This window comes from Theropithecus gelada, chromosome 2 (assembly GCF_003255815.1).
Source record: "Theropithecus gelada isolate Dixy chromosome 2, Tgel_1.0, whole genome shotgun sequence".
Classification (NCBI taxonomy): domain Eukaryota; kingdom Metazoa; phylum Chordata; class Mammalia; order Primates; family Cercopithecidae; genus Theropithecus; species Theropithecus gelada.
The window spans coordinates 104,999,874-105,023,300 of NC_037669.1; the positions used below are offsets into that span (position 1 = coordinate 104,999,874).

The 23,427-nt window shown below is 42.1% G+C and overlaps 1 protein-coding gene across 2 annotated transcripts in view; it reads right to left on the reverse strand.

The window, feature by feature from the left end:
- The window catches only part of MAP3K13 (mitogen-activated protein kinase kinase kinase 13), a 192,052-nt gene that overhangs the window by 13,264 nt on the left and 155,361 nt on the right, over positions 1-23,427 (reverse strand). For both annotated transcript variants that reach the window (XM_025375609.1, XM_025375610.1), the window contains 6 exons: positions 19,957-20,115; positions 17,841-17,999; positions 16,789-16,897; positions 6,580-6,689; positions 4,357-4,473; positions 3,258-3,395 (listed from right to left, as the gene is read on the reverse strand). In XM_025375609.1, the coding sequence (XP_025231394.1) occupies positions 3,258-3,395; positions 4,357-4,473; positions 6,580-6,689; positions 16,789-16,897; positions 17,841-17,999; positions 19,957-20,115 (792 nt within the window). The remainder of the gene's footprint in view (positions 1-3,257; positions 3,396-4,356; positions 4,474-6,579; positions 6,690-16,788; positions 16,898-17,840; positions 18,000-19,956; positions 20,116-23,427) is intronic.

Consider the following 23,427-nt stretch of genomic DNA (forward strand, 5'->3'; position numbering starts at 1 on the left):
CTCATTAGTGGTAGAATCCAGACAAAAAGTCTCGCCTAATTTTCAGTCTGGTTTATTGAAGGTCAGAGTTCAAACTTGAAGGCACATACAAATCACCTGGGGAGCTTGTTAAAAATGAAGACTTTGATTTAGTAGGTCTGGGGTGGGGCCTCAGTGCCTGCAAGTATAACAAGCTCTCAGATGATGCTAAAGTGAGGCCACACATTGAATAGCCAGAGCTCATAAGTAGGCAGCAGGCAGCAGGAGATGGGTTTTTCTTCTTATACAAGAAAAGTACAGTTGAGGACTTGTCTTAGCATAGAAGTTCCAGGTATTAAGGGTTTAAGATAAGGTGGGTAGGGTATTGTCTGCTATTGGCAGCTTCCTGTCCCAGATTCAAAATTCTATGGTCAGCTGGCCAACTTGTACTGCAGAAAGCACTTGGTTCCTACTATTACAATACCCATTGTATGGAGAAGTGCACTGAGGATCAGAGGTTATGTTGGCTTGTATCCATCACAAAGCTAGCAAATGGCAGAACTCATAACTTGAACCCAAGTCTTTTGACCCTGAGGCATAGTTCTTCCCCATTTCAAGCCTCTCCTTATTATGGGGTATTTAGATTATCTTTTTGGACTGTACTCAGGTATGACAGGCTGGAAATGTCCATGATTGAACTTGACACTCTTCTTTTTAGTCTCTAACTAAACATAAACTGAAATCTGGGCTTAAGGATGGTTGAATGGTTTCTCCTCTCTAATTTCCTTCAAGGTCTCCAGACTTCTCACTAGGTAATCATTGCACTGTCCAAATCATGTGAAACTGAACTCCTTCAAGGGACAATCAGCTGACAGTACAGCTCTTTGCAGGTTGCCTTCTCGTGTTCAGCTAGCTCATTGACTAAGAATCTACTTGTGGTATCAAACTCCTTCAAACATTTCTCATAGCCAAAATAAAAGCAAACACGAGCTCATATTTTAAAAAGTTAAATAGTTCTATTTTCTCCCCCAGTGCTCTTTCTTTTCACTGTAGGCAGAAGGCAGGGAGCAGCCATCAGGCAGACTCTGTCCCTATTAGTACAACAAAAGAAAAGGGGTGTTGGGATTTACCCCACCCGCAAGGATTGTGTCAGGTGGAATCTGAAAAAAGTTTCTCAGAACTTGACCATTAGATGCTTGGGGCAGTGGGAAAAAGCAAAATTGGGATTAGTCCCTGTAGTTACTCATTAGAAGTTAGGTACCTATTAATCCAGCTATGGTAGAATGACTGCCATTCTGATAGCGTCATAATACATTCTTGGTTTGTGTTCTCTTATTACCTCTATTCTTACTGCATTTAGCTCACATCTCACTATTAGGTCTACACCCTAGGTTTAGGGACATTCCTTCCCTTTACATTAACTTAGCTAGGAGAGAGCCAACCCTCTGTTACTTGAGAGGAATGAGTCTCTACAGAGTTTGGTAAAGGAAAAATGAGAGGAAGAGAATTCCAAGATTAAACTAATATAAGGCAAATATGTAGTAAAAAGGTGAAAGGGCAATCTTTTTTTAAACCATCCCAAAATACATTTTTTGAGCATCTATGATTTGATAGATGATTTCACATGTTATACATATTATCTTATCTAAACTTCACAAAACTCCCATGCTAGGGTACAATGAGGGGAACCATATGGTTAGATAGAGGTAATTATCAAAGCCCCTGCTTTTGTTTCCATGATGAGTGATACGGTTTGAGTCTACATTCCCCACCCAAATCTCATGTTGGATTGTAATCCCTGCTGTTGGAGGTGGGGCCTGGTGGGGGGTGACTGGATCATGGGGGCACTTTCTCATGAATGGTTTAGCATCATCCCCTGGGTGCTGTTCTCATGATAGTGAGTGAGTGAGTTCTCACGAGATTTGGTTATTTAAAGAAATGTAGCGCCTCCCGCTTTGCTCTCTCTTCTTCCTATTCCAGCCATGTGAAGTGCTGGCTCCCCCTTCATCTTTCACCATGATTGTAAGTTTCCTGAGGCCTCCCCAGAAGCTAAGCAGAAGGCTTCATGCTTCCTGTGTAGCCTGTAGAACCATGAGTCAATTAAACCCTTTATCTTTAAAAATTACCCAGTCTCAGGTTTTTTTTTTTTTTTTTTTTTGACACTGAGTCACACTCTGTCACCAGACTGGAGTGCAGTGGTGTGATCTTGGCTCACTGCAACCTCCAACTCTCTAGTTCAAGCGATTCTCCTGTCTCAGCCTCCCAAGTAGCTGGGATTACAGGCGCCCGCCACCATGCCTGGTTAAATTTTTTTTGCATTTTTATAGAGACAGGGTTTCACCATGTTGGCCAGGATGGTCTCTATCTCCTGACCTTGTGATCCACCTGCCTCAGCCTCCCAAAGTGCCAGGATTACAGGTGTGAGCCACTGCGCCCAGCCAGGTATTTCTATCTTTTTTTTTTTTTTTTTTTGAGACGGAGTCTCATTCTGTCGCCCAGGTGGGAGTGCAGTGACATGATCTCGGCTTACTGCAAGCTCCGCCTCCCAGGTTCATGCTATTCTCCTGCCTCAGCCTCCTGAGTAGCTGGGACTACAGGCGCATGCCACCACGCCCAGCTCATTTTTTGTAATTTTTTTTAGTAGAGATGGGGTTTCACCATGTTGGCCAGGATGGTCTCGATCTCCTGACCTCGTGATCTGCCTGCCTCGGTCTCCCAAAGTGCTGGGATTACAGGTGTGAGCCACCGGGCCCTGCCCCAGCCAGGTATGTCTTTATGGCAATGCAAGAAGGAACTAATACAGTGAGTTTGCAGGTACTTTCCACATTATTAACAAGAACAAACTAAATGTGTGAATAAAAGTAGGCATGCATGGACTACTGTGTCATAAATCAAGAATTATGACTAACCCAATTCTGTGTCCTAGAGATCAAAAAAATAAAAAGAAATCTCATGTGCTGTAATTGTACCATTTTAGCCATGAGGACACTGGGGTTGACAGAGGTAAAGTCATATACCTTATAAGGCAGGTCCAGGATTTGCATCCAGGTCTGTCTGGCCTCCAGTTTATTTACCTTTCCATGCTAAGACAATAAATATTTATGCCACAGATGTAAAAGCTGGATTTCTAAAGTCTGTGATACTCCCTCACCTTCCTACTCTGTTTTACCTAGAGATGAGTATCTCTACACTCATCTGATGAGCTACAGAAGAGGCCACATCCATCATCATGTGAGAATGGATTTGTAGGGGGCTTTTTCCCCATTTATCTGAATACTGTGTTTGTACAGGTGTCTCACCGTTTGGTCTGCATCCCAGATTTGTGAGGCACTCCTTTCCTTTTCATGAGTTTCTCCATGGCGTTGGAGTGGATGATTGGACGAACAGGGTGTCGTTTGTAGGTGCCAGGATACTTCTTTTCCACTGCTTGCTCACGCCTGAAAAATAAACGCAAAAGCCACACCTCAGTCATTGCAGGCAGAAAGGATATGCAGAATATTTTCACAGGCTAATTCTACCCACAGATTCTGGCCATATTTAGCAGATACAGGCTATTTGAATAACAAAGCTGCCATTCAGGTTTAAAAAACAAACAAAGCTGGCCCGGTGCCTCACGCCTGCAATCCCAGAACTTTGAGAGGCTGAGGCAGGTGAATGACCTGAGGTTGGGAGTTTGAGACCAGCCTGGCCAACATGGTGAAACCCCGTGTCTACTAAAAATACAAAAATTAACCGGGTGTGGTGGTGGGTACCTGTAATCCCAGCTACTTGGGAGGCTGAGGCAGGAGAATCATTTGAACCTGGGAGGTGGAGGTTGCAGTGAGATCGTGCCACTGCACTGCAGTCTGGGTGACAGAGCAAGACTCCGTCTCAAAAAAAAAAAAAAACAAAAAAAACAATTCTAGATTCAAATTAACCTGACTGCATTCTGCTCTTCAGCTCATGGACTGACACTAATACTCACTTTCATTTCCCCAACATAATACAATGGCAGAAGTCCTGCTTATTTTCAGTAGCTGCTTTTTTGGTCAGGATTCCCAGGGTTTTCTTGCCACCATCAGGAGGACCTTACACCACTTTCAGCAGCCAACACATTTCCCCAGGCGGCAATCGGCTCCCCGCTCTCCACCCTGTGCTCTTTTTGAAATGCGGACCCCTTCCCTATGCAGCAAATGACTGCCAAGTGCATGTTCCCCTATAACTTGCTCTGTGGCAACTCTGCTTATTTGTATACCTCGCTGGGGGCAGGGACCTGTGCATAGCACATCCTGGAAGGAATGTTGGGTGAATGAATGAAATATCTGCCAGTTCTGAGTAGCAGCAATGTGGAAGGGTAGTATGTTTCTGCTGATTGACAGACTCAAATCAGTAAGAACAGACACTGGTCTGGATACATACTTAATGAGCTCCTTCTCCCGCATTTCTAGCTGCAGCATGATGGCACTCAATTCCATGTATAAATTATTCGCCCGCTCAAGCTTCCGCTCATAGTGTTCACGAATATCCAACGCATGCCTATCAAAGAAAACACAGGGTCAGCCAGGCCAACCAACTTCGGGAGAAAAAAGTCCGCTTGATGAAATACGAAACAGGATGATTGATCACAAAAGCATTTGCCCAAGGGCCCTCGTAGTTTAAGGTTCCCTTGTCCAGCGCAGTAACTCAGACAAAATGGAATGGGAGGTGGGAAATCTAAGCTCTCCACTTGGTTTATTCTAAAGGGCCCATCAGTCGTATAGAATAGCCAAGAGGGCCACAGATAAAACTCTGTCTATAATTTGTCACTATCTTAATAAGAATACAGTAGAAGAGACTCATATGTTAATGGAAACATGCAGTTAAAGCCAACGCCATGATCACTCATTTACACTTAGCCGTGGCCCAGATCCTGTGTGATACAGTGGTTGGTATGGTCTGAATGTGTCCCCCCAGATTTATATGTTGAAACCTAACACCCAAGATGATAATGTTAAGAGGTAGGGTCAGCCAGGTGCAGTGGCTCACGCCTATAATCCCAACACTTTGGGAGGCTGAGGCGGGTGGGTCATGAGGTCAGGAGTTCAAGACCAACCTGGGCAATATGTTGAAACCCCATCTCTACTAAAAATACAAAAAGTAGCCCGGCGTGGTGGCGCACACCTGTAGTCCCAGCTACTTGGGAGGCTGAGGCAGAAGACTCGCTTAAACCAAAGAGGTGGAGGTTGCAGTGAGCTGAAATGGTGCCCTGCACTCCAGCCTGAGTGACAGAGCAAGACTCCATCTCAAAAAAAAAAAAAAAAAAAACACAGAGGTGGGGTCTTTAGGAGATGATTAGGTCATGAGAGCTCTGCCCTTGTCAATGAGATGAGTCCCCTTATAAAAAAGACTTGAGGGAGCCCTTTTGCCCTTCTGCAGTGTGAGGACACAGAGAAGGTGCCATCTATGAGAAATGGGCCCTCACCAGACACTGAACCTGCTGGCACCTTGATCATGGACTTTCCTGGCTCCAGAACTTTGTCCAACACATTTCTATTGTTATAAATTATCCAGTCTAAAGTTTGTTATAGCAGCTGGAACTGACTCAGATGCGATTGTATTAGTCTGTTCTCACAGAGCTATGAAGAAATACCCGAGACTGGGTAATTCAATAAAGGAAAGAGGTTTCACTGACTCACAGTTCGGCATGGCTGGGGAGGCCTCAGGAAACTTACAATCATGGCAGAAGGCAAAGGAGAAGCAGGCACCTTCTTCACAGGGCAGCAGGATGGAGTGAGTGCAAGCAGGGGAAATGCCAGACGTTTATAAAACCATCAGATCTCCTGAGAACTCATGCATTATCACAAAAACAGCGGGGGCGGGGGGAACCGCCCCCAAGATCCAGTTACTCCATCTGGTTCTGTCCTTGACACATGGGGATAATGGGGGTTACAATTTGAGGTGAGATTTGGGTAGAGACACAGCCAAACCGTATCAGTGATTATCCATGAACATGTCTTATCTGTCTCTCTCTCTTTTTGAGAGAATCTCACTCTGTCACCCAGGCTGGGGTGCAGTGGCACAATCTTGGCTCACTGCAGCCTCCATCTCCTGGGTTTAAGTGATTCTCATGCCTCTGTCTCCTGCATAGCTGGGATCACAGGTGTTGTGCGCCACTACACCCAGCTAATTTTTCATATTTTTAGTAGAGATAGGGTTTTGCCGTGTTGGGCAGGCTGATCTCGAACTCCTGGGCTCAAGTGATCCACCTGCCTTGGCCTCCGAAAGTGCTGGGATTACAGGTGTGAGCCACTGCGCTTGGCCTTATATCTCTTAATAGATTATAAGCATCTTGAAGCCAGGGACTAAATCTTACACATTTCTGGAATTCCATGGCACCTAGGACACTGGCTGAATGACTAAATAGCATTGTTTCAAGAATCTTTGTTGCAGAGACATAATAAAAGAGGATAATGGAGTTGGGAGGAAGGGATAGGAAAGAGATATAAAGGAGGGCTAACTTTTGGGGCAACTTTTAAAGAGCATAACAATAAAACGCAGAGGTGAAAGGTGTGTGGAAAGTGCAATGGTGGTTATGAAGAGCGTTCCTGCTACCATCGGAAGACCTGGGGATGAGGGCAGGTGGGGAAGGAGGGATGAGCTGACCTGAGCTCTTCTCTGCGCCTTCGAATCAGCTCTTCATCTAACCGGTGTATACAAGTTCCTTCACTTTTGATCTTCTCAAAATGTTTCTTCACTTCCTCTCTCCATTCAGCCTGGGCAAGGACAAATTAGATTTTGATAAATTCCGAGAGTTTCAATCCCTGATATATCCAAAAAGTCACGTACAAGATTTTTCATTCCTGCATGCTTATACTGAAGAGCCTTTTTTAGAATAGATGTTCAAAAAATATGATTTGATTGATAGCAAAATATCTGCTGCCACTATATCTCCATGCCCCAGCCCATTTCTATATTTCTACTCCAATATATGATGCTGTGTTTTTCTGAGTTTTCCTCCAGCACTGACTGAGGTACATCACAGCTGGCATGCTGGCCATCACTTCTGGAATAGAAGAGTTCACTTTAAGGCAAGATGGTGGCTCAGAGAGCCTGGCCAGAAAAAAACAGCTCTGATAACCACATGGAAACGTATATGTGTGTGTGAGATTACGAACATGTTTTTGGCCCCAGAATTCCTCCTAGGTTTTATTTGGGAAAGTATCTTGAGAAAATATCTAGAGTAGAAGACCCTATAGGCATGAACAGCAGGAAATGGGACTAGAAATATAAGAAACTATATGGGAATTTGGAGTTGAGGGAAAGAACAGAAAGGAGAGAAGGAGGAGGAGGAAAGAGAGAGTATGGCCAAGCAATTTAGTAGTTTGACAAAATTTTTAGAACAGGGATGGATGTCTAATACATGGTTTATGTTGTTCAAAATGTAAACTTCTTTAAATTTTCTAAACCTTCAGTGAGGTATCTGACATTCACTTAGGCTTTGAATGACTGCTTTTTTTTTTAAGTGTTTATTTATTATTATTACTATTATTATTATTATTGAGACAGAGTCTCGCTCTGTTGCCCAGGCTGGAGAGCAGTGGCATGATCTCGGCTCACTGCAGCCTCCGTCTTCTGGGTTCAAGTGATCCTCCTGCCTCAGCCTCCTGAGTAGCTGGGATTACAGGTGCCTGCCACCACGCCTGGCTAATTTTTGTAGTTTTAGTAGAGGCGGGATTTCAGCATGTTGGCCGTGCTGGTCTCGAACTCCTGACCTCAAATGATCCACCCGGTTTGGCCTCCCAAAGTGCTGGGATTACAGGCGTGAGCCACCGCACCCGGCCCTGTTTTGTTTTTTAAAGAAAGGCGCTGAATTGAATGTTTGGTCAATATGGGACAAAGATAAAGGCACAACCACAGGGCAGCAGGGGTGGGGACCAAGAATTTTAGGAAGGCAAAGGCAGAATGGCCATGAAATTATCACTCTCCCAGAAATTTACAGAAGTATTAGAAAGGACACGCAGCTTTCCACAGGGCATGAAATTTCAAGCTAATTTTACCTAAATGTTAGGGGGTAGAAAAACCACTACTGGAATGTGGCCTATAGGCAGTAGACACAGAGCAGAGAGAAACAACAAAAATAAGTTTCTTCATATTGTGTGTAAACTATCTTCCATCTCCAGACACTAATGAGATATAATTTCCAGTGAAGGCTACATTTGTAACTAAATGTATCTAGTGGTATAATCTTCTCCTAAAATTATTCTACTACCTTTAGATTCATGTTAAAAAGTATCTCTCTGGATTGTAAGGTAGCTCCATTTTGAATTTGGTGAGGAATCTCCCTATTGTTTTCCCTATTAGCTGCACCATTTTGCATTCTCACCAACAGTGTACAAGGGTTCCAGTTTCTCTACATCCTTGCCTATATTTTTTCAATTTAAAAAATTTAAAACAAATAATAGCAATCTCTAATTGCTATTGTGGGTGTGGTGGCTCATTCCTGGAATCCCAGCACTCTGGGAGGCCGAGGCGGGCAGATCATGAGGTCGGGAGTTCAAGACCAGCCTGGCCAACATGCTGAAACCCTGTCTCTACTAAAAATACAAAAATTAGCTGGGTGTGGTGGCACGCACCTGTAATCCCAGCTACTTGGGAGGCTGAGGCAGGAGAATCGCTTGAACCCGGGAGGCAGAGGTTGCAGTGAGCCAAGATCACGCCATTGCACTCCAGCCTGGGCAACAAGAGCGAAACTCCATCTCAGATAATAAATAAAATAAAATAAAATAAAATAAGACAGTAGCTCTCATTAAGTTATTATTATTACCACAATAATAAAAAGAGTATCTTTCTGGATCAAGTAAGAAGTTATTCTTAAGTAATTGTGGATTTATAGAAGGTTTTCCTCAAATTAGCTGTTTCTCATCTATTTTTATAGAGGAAATTATATTTTAATCATGCAAAAAATGATCATTCTGTAATATGCTAGATTTTCCCGTATATATGTTGAACACTGGAGAGAAGTTTCCGTTGGTTGGTTGACTTTCAGGCAGCAAATCTATCCAACAATGTCATTAGAAAGCCAAGATCCAGAATACACTACTGCAGTCTATGGCCATACCACCTTGAACGTGCCCAATCTCATCAGAATACACTACTCTATTGTTTGCTAATGGCCTTTGACAGCAGCCCCTGGTAATGCTATTCTGTCAATCATCAGATCAAAGTCATGGAGCAGGAGGAGTATTTGAGCTTTAGGAGGCGAAAGAATGACAAGTGAAAGTAGTTAGACCAAAAAAGAATAAGAGTGTCAGATTTGTGTCTTGAAGTATCCTCTTTTGTGCAAAACTGTCACTGTATCCTACTAAAATACTTCGAGAAGGGGTGAGAAAAGGAGTACCTCCCTCTGGTGGTGAGGAATTTTATCTCACAGATGAGATTTGTTTTAATTCTAGAGGAAATAAGTCTCCTGACATCTAGCTTATAATTACGGGAAACTCAAGGAGAACTTTCTGAAGATTGAAATCTGTAAGAAAGTAGGTTTCCAGAAAGAAATTCCCTCCTGTGAAGAGGAAAAAGGATGTATGGGAAAACCAGGTATTGATGAAGAATGTGTTTCCCCCGAAGGTATCCTATTCTTGGCACATGTTAATTTTGAGTTCCATTTTATATACTTAGAATCTTATGGAAAAGAAGTTCCAATTTGAGCTTAATCTGCAATTCAGGCATGTCTGGGCACATATGAAGAAAGGGAGGATTGGCAAGCCTAAAGCCAATTTGCACAGCTGTCGAGGAGCCTCTGAGAGAGAAGACTAAGGGTGGGAGGAGTCCTGCCTGAGCTTGACCTATAACAAAGCCACCTGCCTAGGAGTGGAGGGGCATTTCCCATCATTTCACTACAATGCCTGAGAAACACTGAAATGTAACCAGCATTCCTCTCCTACTGTCCACAGTACTAATAAGAGCCTAATCAGTTAATAGGGTTGCTCCAAAAAATAAAAAAAATAAAAATAAAAAGTAAAGAAAGAGCTTAGTTAAGATAGAAGAGACATTACATTGTGGGTGGAAGATTTGAAAAGAAACGTATTCTGATGGACAGCAGTCAGGCTCCGTACCATTCAAGGTTTTAGGCATCCACTGGGGGTCGCGGAATGTACCACGGATAAGTGGGGAATACTGTATAGGTGTCAAAATGAAGTTGAATTAATAGATGAATGGATAAACAAAATGTGGTATATATACCATGGAATATTATTTAGCCATAAAAAGTAAGGAAGTTGTGACACATGCTACAAAATACGTGAACCTTGAAAACACTCCAAGTGAAACAAGCCAGGCACAAACGAACAAATATTGTATGATTCTACTTAAATGAAATAACCTGGGATAGGCAAATTCATAGAGACAGAAAGTAGAATAGAGATTACCAGGGGTGGTGGGGAGGAGGGAATGTGGAGTTACTGCTGAATGAGGTGATGAAAATTTTTGGAAACAGATAGTGGTGACAATTTCACAACATTGTGAATGTAATTAATGCCACTGAGTCGTGCATTAAAAAAATGGTTAAAATCAGTCGGGTGCAGCGGCTCATGTCTATAATCCCAGCACTTTGGGAGGCTGAGGCAGGAGAATAGCTTGAACCCGGGAGCTGGAGGTTGCAGTGGGCTGAGATCACACCATTGCACTCCAGCCTGGGTGACAAGAGTGAAACTCTGTCTCAAAAAAAAAAAAAAAAAATTTTTTTTTTAATAGTTGGTTAAAATGGCAAATTGTATACTATCTTTATTTTTACCACACTTTTAAAAAAGTAAATAAAAAACAACAACAAAAAAGAAATTAAGCCAGTTCCAGCCTAGCTTAAGGAGTACAGAAGCAAGATGTTGGGGGCTTAGTAAAGGGAAATCAGATGGAATCAGAAAAGCCATAGTGGGGTCCAGTACAACCCTTACTGGGCACACGACTCCTCCCCTGATGTGAGTGTCCAGCCTCTGCATATGCATCTGCTCCCTTACAAGAAGATTACTTTCAAGGCAGCAGAGTCTAACCTCAGAGTTGGGGTGTCTCTGCAACTCCCAGTCCCTGAATTTCTGGGTGGTCACAGTGGCACTCAAGAGAACACTAAAATGGTTCAAAGGCAGGGGGCTGAGAGAGCTTCAAAGTCAGGCACACGATCCACCTAGCAGCTGGGATCTGGAATGGGGTGAAAATGTTTTCTAAAGACTCATATCAAATGTAATTGAATACCAGGGACAGTAATTGCCTATTTGGAGAAATGGGTGATTGTCTAGCAATGAAGCTATAGCTTTGGCAGAATCTAATACTGTATTGAAATTGGTTGCTTTGTTCATCTGCTCTATATAGGCTACATCTTTACACATGTGCTGTTGACAAAAAACGAATGACACATTTTCTCTCAGGAAGGAGTCAGCTGGGCTCTTGGCAGCACCTCTTGACCGACAGTTTTGGTAGCAAGTGGAGACCAGGGGCTAACAACTATTGATTGATAATTGACGTTGAGAGGATCTTAGCAGGCAGGAGGAGGCAAGGCCTCAGGTACAAGAGGACTATAGAAAGAGCATGTGCCTGCCAAAAAGCCAGTTCTCCTCTACCGGAGCAGGATAAAGTCAAATACAATAGGAGTTCCCTGGCTGCCATCTTATTTATCTCAGGAGTTCATCAGAAAAAGAATACAGAATGTAACAACCCAAAGGAGGCTTAATTTTTGTAGCTTAGTACAAAGCTACAAAAATTAAGGTGAATAATAACACCTTCATTTTTGTTTTATGCTATCATATGCAACTCAAGAATAATGACATAATGATATCTTTTTTTTTTTTTTTGAGATGGAGTCTTGCTCTATTGCCCAGGCTGGAGTGCAGTGGCTCGATCTCAGCTCACTGCAACCTCTGCCTCCTGGGTTCAAGCACTTCTCGTGCCTCAGCCTCCCAAGTAGCTGGGATTACAGGTGCCCACCACCACCCCTGGCTAATTTTTTGTATTTTTAGTAGACACAGGGTTTTGCCATGTTGGCCAGGCGGATCTCGAACTCCTGACCTCAAGTGGTCCACCCACCTCGGCCTCCCAAAGTGCTGAGATTACAGGCATGAGCCACTGTACCCAGCCAAGAATAATGACATCTTACGATCCAACTGTTCTTGACGGTCTACAATGCATTTGCAGTTTTATCTTTTCATTTGCTCCTCACAGAAACTCTCTAAGGAAGGGAAGATATGATTATCTTCATTGTTTTGGTGAATTAGTCGAGGTTTAGTGTAACTGAGTGACTTAGCCCAGACCACACAGTATGAAGTGACAGGACGGGGTTTAGACTAAAAGTCTCTTGCTATTTGTAGTACCTCACTAGCCAGTTCATATTAGCTAGAGGTAGCCTCACTTTCAGATCCAGAGACGAATTGACTTATAAATACCGAGAAAATTCTAGGAGGAAGCAAAATAGCAGATTTGGAGCTATTTAAGGAGAAGTGAAATTTTATGTCGGGAAAAAATGTGGAAGAATAAGTGAATACGAAAAAATGCTGCTGTGGTCTGAATGTTTGTGTCCCCTTCAAATTCATATGCTGAAATCTTAACCCCAAGGGAATGGCATTAGGAGGTAGGGCTTTGGGGAAGTAATTAGGTCATGGGGGCAGAGCCCTCGTGAATGAGAAAAGTGCCCTTATCAAATAGGCCCAGGGGGGTTGTTCACCCTTCCACCTTGTGAGGATACAGTCAGAAGGCATCACCCAGGAACCAGAACTCAGGCCCTCACCAGACACCAACTCTGTGGGTGCCTTAGACTTCTCAGTCTCCAGAACCGTGAGATTAACTTCTGTTGTTTCTAAGCCACCCAGTGTGTGACATTTTGTTGTAGCAGCCTGAGCAGACTTAGCTGCTTAATGTACTAAGTTTTCTTCTCCCCTCTTCTCTCCTCTTCTAACCTCCTCTCCTATTCTCTCCTCCTATTCTTTTCCCAAGAGAACCTTTTCTGAGTTCAATGTTAATGCTCCATGCTGTGGGTATCTTGATAATCTGGGAGCGGTTCAGGTGAGGACACCGGCTGTGGCTACTTAGCTGCCCTGCACAGGGCTGTGCACGTGGTAGGTTCTCAAAAAATGTGGGACTGACTTCAGAAGTGACATTTTAGGAGGGCTTAAGTAACATCTGTTCAGAATTGGAAGTTTTTCCAAATATATAAACTTATATTGACTGTCTCAATGGCTTGTGACTTAATACCATCATCAGAAATTGCTTTTCAAAATTATGGTATGTACAGTTTTATTGTAAAGGAAGCAAAGTTGGCTGTGCACGGTGGCTCACACCTGTAATCCCAGCACTTTGGGAGGCCGAGGTGGGTGGATCACCTGAGGTGAAAAGTTTGAGACCAGCCTGGCCAACATGGTGAAACCCCATTTCTACTAAAAATACAAAAATTAACCCAGTGTGGTGGCACATGCCTGTAGTCCCAGCTACTCGGGAGGCTGAGACAGCAGAATTGCTTGAACCCAGGAGGTGGAGGCTGCAGTGAGCAGAGATCACACCACTGCACTCCAGCCTGGGTAAGACAGAGCAAGACTCCGTCTCAAAAAAAAGAAAAAAAAGAAGCAGCAGCAAAGCTGTGATCACAACCATATCTTAAAGTTTGCAAGATTTCCTTGAGAGTACTATTATTCTCTTCCATTTCACAAAAGGGTTAAGTGTTTTTTCTGAATACAAACAGAAGATATTTGAAAGATTTCTTACCCAGTGCCCCATACCTACATGTATTTGAACAGATGGGTGATAGTGCTAAGGGAATTGATCTGAATGTATATCAAAGAATGTAGGAAATGTCATGAAGTCAACCTCCTGCCTCATCTTATTTCCTCTGAAAGCAAACACTTTACTAACATAATAATTTCTTAGAAATAGGAAAAAACAATAGGGGCAAGCCTGACCACTTAAAGACACAGTTGTGGGGAGAGCTAAGTTTATGGATCACAGAGAGTGTGTTAGAACTTTGGTAACAGGACAGGAGTCTCTGATTTATCATTTCTTAGAAACTTCAATTAAAACAAAAACAAAAACAAGCCCTGTGCCTTTACTAAGATATTCCTCAATATCTGTCTGATAGGCAGAGTGTCTCTCTGTGTATCAGACACCACAGAAGTACTCCAAGCCTCTGGTAGGGGCAGGTAGAAAAGCATATATATATATATATATATTTTTTTTTTTTAGATGGAGTCTTGCTCTGTCGCCCAGGCTGGAGTGCAGTGGCACGATCTCGGCTCACTGCAACCTCCGCCTCCTTGGTTCAAGTGATTTTCCTGCCTCAGCCTCCCAAGTAGCTGGGACTACAGGTGCGTGGTACCACACCTAGCGAATTTTTGTATTTTTAGTAGAGACGGGGTTTCACCATGTTGGCCAGGATGATCTCGATCTCTTGACCTCGTGATCCGCCCGCCTCAGCCTCCCAAAGTGAAAGGCATATTTAAGGACTTGTTCAGCTCCCAGGGATGACGCCCCTCCCAAAGTCCAGTACTGTTTTCATCAGATACTTTCCTGGTGGGTAAACTTATCGCCCTTCAGGGATGAGGGGCTATGAGAAGGAGGTTGAAATGCCAATCGCTAATAAAATGTCTTTTCTGAGAATGAATCTGAAATGATACTGGAAGTCAGCGGGGAGATGCGATTCACTTTACAAAAATTCATTTCTGAAGCACAATAACATTAAGTGAGATAAAGCTATATGAGAAATGAGAAATTAGGTAATAATTGTGTTATGTTCCATAAGCATACAGCTATAATTCAGGATCATCACATTTATTTCCAAAGTTATAGTTCCATCCCTTTTGATAGAAGGGATAAGGGCCTTATTAAATATTCATCTCGGCTGGGCGCAGTGGCTCACGCCTGTAATCTCAGCACTTTGGGAGGCCGAGGCGGGCGGATCACGAGGTCAGGAGATCGAGACCATCCTGGCTAACACGGTGAAACCCCGTCTCTACTAAAAATACAAAAAATTAGCCGGGCATGGTGGCGGGCGCCTGTAGTGCCAGCCACTTAGGAGGCTGAGGCAGGAGAATGGCGTGAACCTGGGAAGTGGAGTTTGCAGTGAGCCGAGATCGCACCACTGCACTCCAGCCGGGGCAGCAGAGTGAAACTCCGTCTCAGAAAAAAAAAAAAAAAAAAAAGAATTCACCTCTTACCACCCCCTATCCACATTGATAGTGGTTAGATGACCAATCCTTATGACATTTGCAGCCTTTTAATTTAATTGCCACCAATTCTTCCCCTCTCCAGATCCATGCCCTTACAATGTACTGTAGCAGATTCTCTTGTCAAGAGGTGAAGCCTAGTTCTCAGTCCCAAGAATCTGGGTTGGCCTGTGACTTGCTTAGCCAATGGAACATTAGCAGGAATAATGCAGCACAGGCTTGGAAATCACCTGTGCATTGGGACTTGCTCTCTCATTACATTTGTTACCCTGAGAACACCATGAGAACAAGCCCAAGGTGGCCTGCTGGAGGAGTGGAGGCCATGTGGAGAAGCAAGGTGCTCTAGCTAATAGCCAGCCAATTGTCAGGCATGTGAATGAGACAGTCTAGGACCAGCCAGCCTCCCAGCTGACCTGGCAACTCACCGCAGGCATGAGTGAGCCCAGTCAAAGCCAGTAGAACTGCCTAACCCAAACTGCCAACCCATAGAATCATGAGCTACATATACATAAATGCTTACTGTTGTAAGTCATAAGTTTTGGGATGGGGCCAGGCAATGGCTCATGCCCATATTCCCAGCACTTTGGGAGGCCGAGGCAGTCAGATTGCTTGAGCCCAGGAGTTTTAGATCAGCCTGGGCAACATGGTGAAACCCTGTATCTATCAAAAAAACAAAAACAAAAACAAAAATTAGCCAGGTATGGTGGTGCATGCTTGCAGTCCTAGGTACTTGGGGGGCTGAAGTGGGAGGATTGCCTGAGCCCGGGAGGTGAAGGCTACAGTGAGCTGAGATCAGACCACTGTACTCCTGTCTGACAGAATGAGACCTTGTCTCAGAAAATAAAAATAAAAGTTTTGAGATGGTTTGTTGTACAGTAGAGGCTAACAGATACATTAAATTATACTTATTTGGAGCTACTAGGTGACATACTTAGAGAAAAGGTTCTCTCTGGGCTGAGTTCTATCATAGGCTCATTCTGGTATTTAACCTCCCACCTCTGTACTTCAGCTTTGCTACTTCAAAGAAGACAATACTTTCTTGAAGGTCAGCAGTAATCCTAATTCAGATGTATGTACATTACAGCTTTCATATCTTCTTTTTCTCTTTTCTATTCAGCAGTTTTACCAGAAGCCACTATAAGGATGATATTCTGACACACGTTTTTTTCTTTTCCTTTTTTTTTTTTGGAAACAGAGTTTAGCTCTTGTTGCCCAGGCTGGAGTGCAATGGCACGATCTCGGCTCACCACAACCTCTGCCTCCCGGGTTCAAGCGATTCTCCTGCCTCAGCCTCCTGAGTAGCTGGGATTACAGGCATGTACCACCACACCTGGCTAATTTTGTATTTTTAGTAGAGTGGGGGTTTCTCCATGTTGGTCAGGCTGGTCTTGACCTCCCAGCCTCAGATGATCTGCCTGCCTCGGCCTCCCAAAGTGCTGGATTATAGACGTGAGCCACCATGCCTGGCCAACACGTGCTTGTTCAAATGATTTATTAATATATGTTAAGTGCTTTAAAAACTCTAAGATGTCATGTGTGAAGTAACATATTTATTATTTCACAATGAAGAGAGTTATATAACCATTATAACAAACACAATGGGCCCTTCTAAGAGTTACTTTTTTTCACTGAGAGTTCTCTATCTGTTTAGTAGCACGTGGTAGAGAGTTTCCCAACTTACCTGAGACTTGAAGTAAGTTTCTTGTGGGGTGGCAAGTACATCTGCAGAGGCAATGTCTAAATGCATGAGTGTCTGCCGAAAAGAAGGTCGGTTTCGAGGTTTACTCTGCCTAAAAGTGAAAAAGACAGTTTGTGCATTTCAGAAGTTGTGTCCAGGAGAATGAAGACTTTATTTTACTTTATGAAAAAGACTGTTTACTTCAAAATGGCTATATCTGAGTAAAATCAGCTGTACTCCATTATATCAGGATAGCATAACTGAATTGTATCTCAGTACAGTTTTAACATTTCTTTAAATTTATTTATTTATTTATTTTTTCAGAGACAGGGTCTCACTATGTTGCCTAGGCTTATCTCAGATTCCTGGGTTCAAGTGATCCTCCTGCCTCGGCCTCCCAAAGTGTTGGGATTACAGGCATGAGCCACCATGCCTGGCCTGCAGTACAGTTTTTTATTTATATTTTATTTTATTTTATTTTATTTTATTTTATGTTTTTAAAGTAGAGATGGGGTCTCGCTATGTTGCCCAAGCTGCTCTTGAACTCCTGGCCTCAAGTGATCCTCCCATCTCTGCCGCCCAAGTGTTGGAATTACAGGTGTGAGCCACCTGTAATTGTGTGCCTGGCTGCCCTGCAGTACAGTTTTGATATACTGAAGAGCAAAAGGAAAATGTAATTATGAGATACCTCTAATGATGAAATGGAAATCTAGGACCAGTGACCTATTTAATAATAGCCCATTAGGACTAGCAAAGAAATAATAGCTATCATTGGCCAAGGCCTACTATTTCAAGATAATCATACCAAGTTCTTTATTTCTAAATTGTCATTAATTACAACACAATAACTCTATGAGTCGGTGTTGTCTCTATTTTACAAATGAGAAAACTGATATTGGATAACATGCCCAAAATTGCACAGATAGAAAGGGGCAGAGCTAGTATTTGAACCACAGATTCTCCCACTCCAAAGCTCCTATTCTTTCTACCACCAGGAGATTCACTCCAAATACACATTGGAGACCTCCCTATTGTTTTAGAGACAATATTCTTACCACGTCTGTTTCATAAGGATTTTGAATCCATCAGGGCAAGTCGAAGGAACTGGAAGGTGGAGGCTGTTGCTTCCAACACCCCAGATAATGGCTGAAGAATCTACATCTTTGTAAGGGATCTCTCCTGTCAGCAGCTCCCAAAGCACCACTCCAAAAGACCTACAGTAGCACCAGGAACATGTACAGAAGATGTTTCAGAAAGACTGATTTGTATTTTAGCTCTTTATTAATTTAAATCAAATTAGTACATATACCCAGTTTTAAAATTCTAGTATTGCTATAAGAAAAACAGAAACATCTGGGACAACTCTGAAAAAAAAAAAAAACATTCTATGTGGGGTAATCAACACTACCAGAAATTAAAACTTGAATAATTAACTCTTATGTGTGAACAGACAACCAGAATAACGGACTGGACAAGAAATCCAGAAATAAACCAAATACATTTAGGAATTGAATGTAAGATAGAAGTAACATCACAAACCAGCGGGTAAAAATTGATTAGTCAAAAAATGTTGTTGGAACAGCTGGGAAAAAAAAATTAAATCTATAACTCACCATAAATCAAGATAAATTTCACTTGAATCAAAGATTTAAATAAAAAAATGAAACCATAAAAATCTTCTAAAAATAAGGAGTTAAAAAATTATCTAGGAGTGTTAAACACTTTTTTTTTTTTTTTTTTTTTAAAGACAGAATCCCGCTCCATCACCTAGGCTGGAGTGCAGTGACCTGATCTTGGCTCACTGCGACCTCCACCTCCTGGGTTCAAGCGATTCTCCTGCCCCTCAGCCTCCCAAGCAGCTGGGATTACAGGCATGTGCCACCACGCCTAGCTAATTTTTTGTATTTTTAGTAGAGATGGGGTTTCACCATGTCGGCCAGGCTGGTCTTGAACTCCTGACCTCAAGTGATTCACCCACCTCAGCCTCCCAAAGTGCTGGAATTACAGGTGTGAGCCACCATGCCTGGCTTTTAAAGACTTTTTAAACCATGAAATCTAAAAGCCATAAAAGGAGAAATTGATAAATTAAACTGTATTTTCAAAATCTGACAAGGCAAAAAATACCATCAGCAAAATAACAAAATGTGAATTATCTACAATTTACACAAAATGTGAATCTCCTTAATATGTAAAATACTCTGATAAATTATGAGTAAAAATCAGAAAGCTGAGCAAAGATTATGAGCCATTCACAAGTAAGAAAATATGAGGGCTCTAACACATACGAACAAATGTATAGGCTTACTTGTCCCGAGAGGAATGCACCCAAGATACCGTTTTTTACCTATATGATTGGCAAAAATCCAAGAGTTTAGCACATTTTGTTGGTGAGACTGAGAAAACACTCTTAGATATTTCCGGTGGGAACATCAGTTAGTAATCCCTAAGGAGGGTACTTTGGTCATGACTATCTAAATTACAAATGACCCCACATTTCTACTTTATCCTATTTACTCTGGTATTACATGCAATTTTGACATGTGCTATTATTTTGGTTTTAAGCCTAAAAGTTACTAGTTGCCAATTTTAAGGGTAGAAGAAAAGCTATTACAGGAAAAAATACTGTTAATAAAAAGACTTATAACCTCAGAAGTAATGTTATAGAGATCTTTTTTTTAAAATCATAGCCTATAGAGGCTGTTCAATAAAAGGGCAAAACAACCTCCTACATCTCAAACGTGTCTAGAGAACATAATTGTATCACAGCAAAGTACATTATTGATATGTGTAATGATGACCTGAGTCATTGAGAATAGGTAAGCTCTTGTACTTTATTCAAGAAGGTGAGAATTATGTAACACATTTCAGGAAGACTTCCACACTAAATGATCATTTGAAGTAAACTTTCAGTTTTCTAGAAAGTTCAGTATATTCTCTGAGGTCCCCCAAACTGATGACTTACTGAGTGGAGAGCCACCCTCATTCCCCCTAATCCTTCTCCCCATATATCACCATACTGGCAAGTACCTCAGATAATATGAGGCTGAAATCAACCAAAAGTGGACAACACTCAAGAATATTCTGGAAAAGTAAGGGCTGAAGGAAGACAGTGCTAATAGGGCGAAAGTGGGAAAAGGCTTTTTAGTTGGCACAACTGGTGGCGCCACTCACCATATATCAACTTTCTCAGATACGGGTTCATTCCGTATCACCTCTGGCGCCATCCATGCAACTGTGCCGGCAAATGACATCTTGGTACTTTTGTCACTGAGTTCCTTAGACGTACCAAAATCAGAAATTTTTACTGCATCTGTGTGGGTCACTAAAACACTTTAAAAAGAAATAAAAAGAAAACATCCAGATCGTTAGTACTAATGAAAACCATGATTCTAAATGGCTGAAACGGAAGACTTTGTCTGCTGCTTCCTATCTTGTAGTATTCAGCTTGCAGTTTCCAATGTCACTGGGGCATTGGCTATACACTAGAAATAACATCATTCATACTTGTCAGGCAGCTTAGCATAACAGGCTTTTAACGCCTAGTCTTATGCTGCCTCTTCCACTTGCTGTGCGACCTTTGCCAAGTTACTTAACTCTTCTTTTTTTTTTGAGACAGAGTTTTACTCTTACCGCCCAGGTTGGAGTGCAATGGCACGATCTCAGCTGACTGCAACCTCTGCCTCCTGGGTTCAAGGGATTTTCTCCTTGCCGCAGCCTCCCAAGTAGCTGCAATTACAGGCACCTGCCACCACGCCCAACTAATTTTTGTATTTTTAGTAGAGATGGGGTTTCTTTATGTTGGTCAGGCTGGTCTCAAACTCCTGACCTCAGGTGATCCTCCCATCTCCGTCTCCCAAAGTGTTGGGATTACAGGTGTGAGCCACTGCACCCGGCCTTATTTAACTCTTCTAAGCCAGTTTTCTCATATGTAGGATGGAGACTCTTCATTCTTATCCACAATTTGAAAATGCAAAAAGTTCTCAGTCAGCTTATATTTTTTTCACACGTATAAGGCAAACTCACTTTCTTCATCCCATTTTGTGTGAACAACAGGTTTTGCTGCAGATTTGTTAATGTGGTTGATTTTAGGGTACTGCTCCAGACCTCGCTGGGTGTCTAAGGTAGTGCACTACCTTTCTGAAAATATCTTTCTTCAAGAGTTTTGGATAAGGGGTGATAGACCTCTAATAACAATCTCATTGAATTTTCATTTGAATTAAATGAGGTAAGATATGTTAGGCACCGTTATCAATAAATATTGGTTTCCGTCCTTGCTGGCTTTAGCCAGCCCACTAAAAAGAATACTTCTTTTTAAACACTGTTTAAATGATAGCCAACTAATATCATGCATGAGACCATGATATTTGGGATTCATTACATTAAAAGGCTAATATATATGCTGGGATTTCACTAGTGCTGATAAGGAAAAGCAGAAGTAAATCCAAGCTTAAGTAAATTCCATACCAGTAGTGTTTTACTTGTCATAGTAGTTATCTGAAAATGTGACCTGAGGCCAAGTGCTCGTGCCAGCCTTGAAGATGAATACAATCTGGTACCAAATTGACAGCTTCACACCCTAGATTGATTTCACTTGAAACAACCTGTTCAGAACATTAGAAAGTTAATGACTTAGGGTTTCAGAGGCTTTAATGATCTAGGGACCTATGTTTAATGATGAAAGGCTTACAGGCGTGGTGGCGGGCGCCCGTAGTCTCAGATACTCGGGAGGCTGAGGCAGGAGAATGGCGTGAACCCAGTAGGCAGAGCTTGCAGTGAATGGAGTTTGCACCACTGCACTCCAGCCTGGGCCACAGAGCAAGACTCTGTCTAAAAAAAAAAAGTCTTCATCCTCAAATAGTATCAGAATTGAGGAGGCTGTAAAGCAGAAAACATCTGACTCTATCCCCTTGCTTCTCCATTTAAAGCAGGGATTCCTTCACATTTACCAGGTTCACAACTCCAACCCCAATGGCTATTTACCAAATAGCTCAGAGCTTACAATTGCTTTTGAATACCATCCTCCACGCCCTGGTTTTGCACCTAATATGTAAAATTTATATAACTTAGGAGTTTTGATTTAACCGTGTTAGTCTTAGTGGAAATGCATAAGGATTAAAATATTATGGGATAAGAGAATTGGAGAACTGATATGATACACCATGAAAGTGAGAGTAGGCAGTTAGCCCCTAAAAGAGGGAACCTTTTCTGGGAACTTCCTCTCTGCCTCCGTTGGTGTGACAAGAGAGGATGAACTTGGGAGAAGACTAGAGAAATATAACATTAGAACTTTTCTGAAATCTTCTCTGAGACAAAGATGGGGTCACAGAGCCTGCAGACTTAATGTAGGTAATGAGATCTCTTGTTATAGCAAGTCAGATTGATCCCTGTCTTCCCAAAATCAGCTTGAAACCCAAAGAAGCCAAAGCTGCTGGGGTTGGGAGTGTTATTGTTAGCAGAGGGAAAGGCTTACTGGGGTAACCCATTCACTACTCTATTCTACGGCTTCCTGACTCCTTCCCTCTAAGATTAATTCACAAGGAGAACAAGGTGATTAAAAAGGAGAACCATTCAAAGAGGCCTTCAGGTAGTTAATGTCCTTACCTGTATGCACTAAATGGCAAAAGCAACAGGGTAAGAATGTGAACAGAAGAAATGAGCACTACACAATCATGTTTACTTGCAAGTAAAGCAAGGGGGAGGTTGTTCAGTCAACTAAGCACTGTAATTGCTGAGGACGATGGTGATAAATAAGAACTGTTTTGAAGTTTATAATGAAGGATTGATTTATACTGTCCATGGAGGAAAGGCAGGATTCACTGTGAATCCCTTACCGTCACATAATGAGGTAGGATGCAGCAGCCTTTGGTTCAGAAATTCTAGGTTCAAGTCCTAGCCCCATGACTTTGGGCTAAGCTCTAGTTTCCCTTACATAAAATAAGAATAACAATACTTGTTACAAATCCCACACAGTTTTTGCCAGGATCAAAGGTGTGATAATAGATCTCCCCCAAGATATTATAAACCATGAGAGCACTATGCAAATATATATATATGTGTGTGTATATATAATAAAAGAATATATCTATTTTATTTTGATTATTTTTTGAGACAGGGTTGTGCTCTGTTGTCCAGGCTAGAGTGCAGTGGTGTGATCATGGCTTACTGTAGCCTTGACCTTCCGGGCTTAAGCGATTTTCCCACCTCAGCCTCCTGAGTAGCTTGGACACCATGCCTGGCTAAATTTTAAATTTTTTGTAGAGATGGAGTTTCACTATATTGCCTAGGCTGCAAATATATTTTGAAGAGATTAATCCTCTGCTCATCTACCCAAAATGTGATGATAAATAATAAAAATAATGTTGAAAAACAGGAGTTATACTGAAATAAATCATTTTATCAATTTCCTTCTTCATGCAATTTGGGGAACTAACTACACACTCCTCTTAAAGTGATTAGTAGCCAAGAAATCCTTTTGAAAACAGAGATTACTAGAAACAGCCCTGCTTCTCTTACATAGCCAGTGTTTATTTTTCCTATGGCCATTGTGAACCTTATAACTGTTTATTTCCTCCTTTGCTTAGACACTAGAAGCTCAAAGCCAAATGTGTAGTCCACGTCTATAGAATCTCATGGCATGTAATT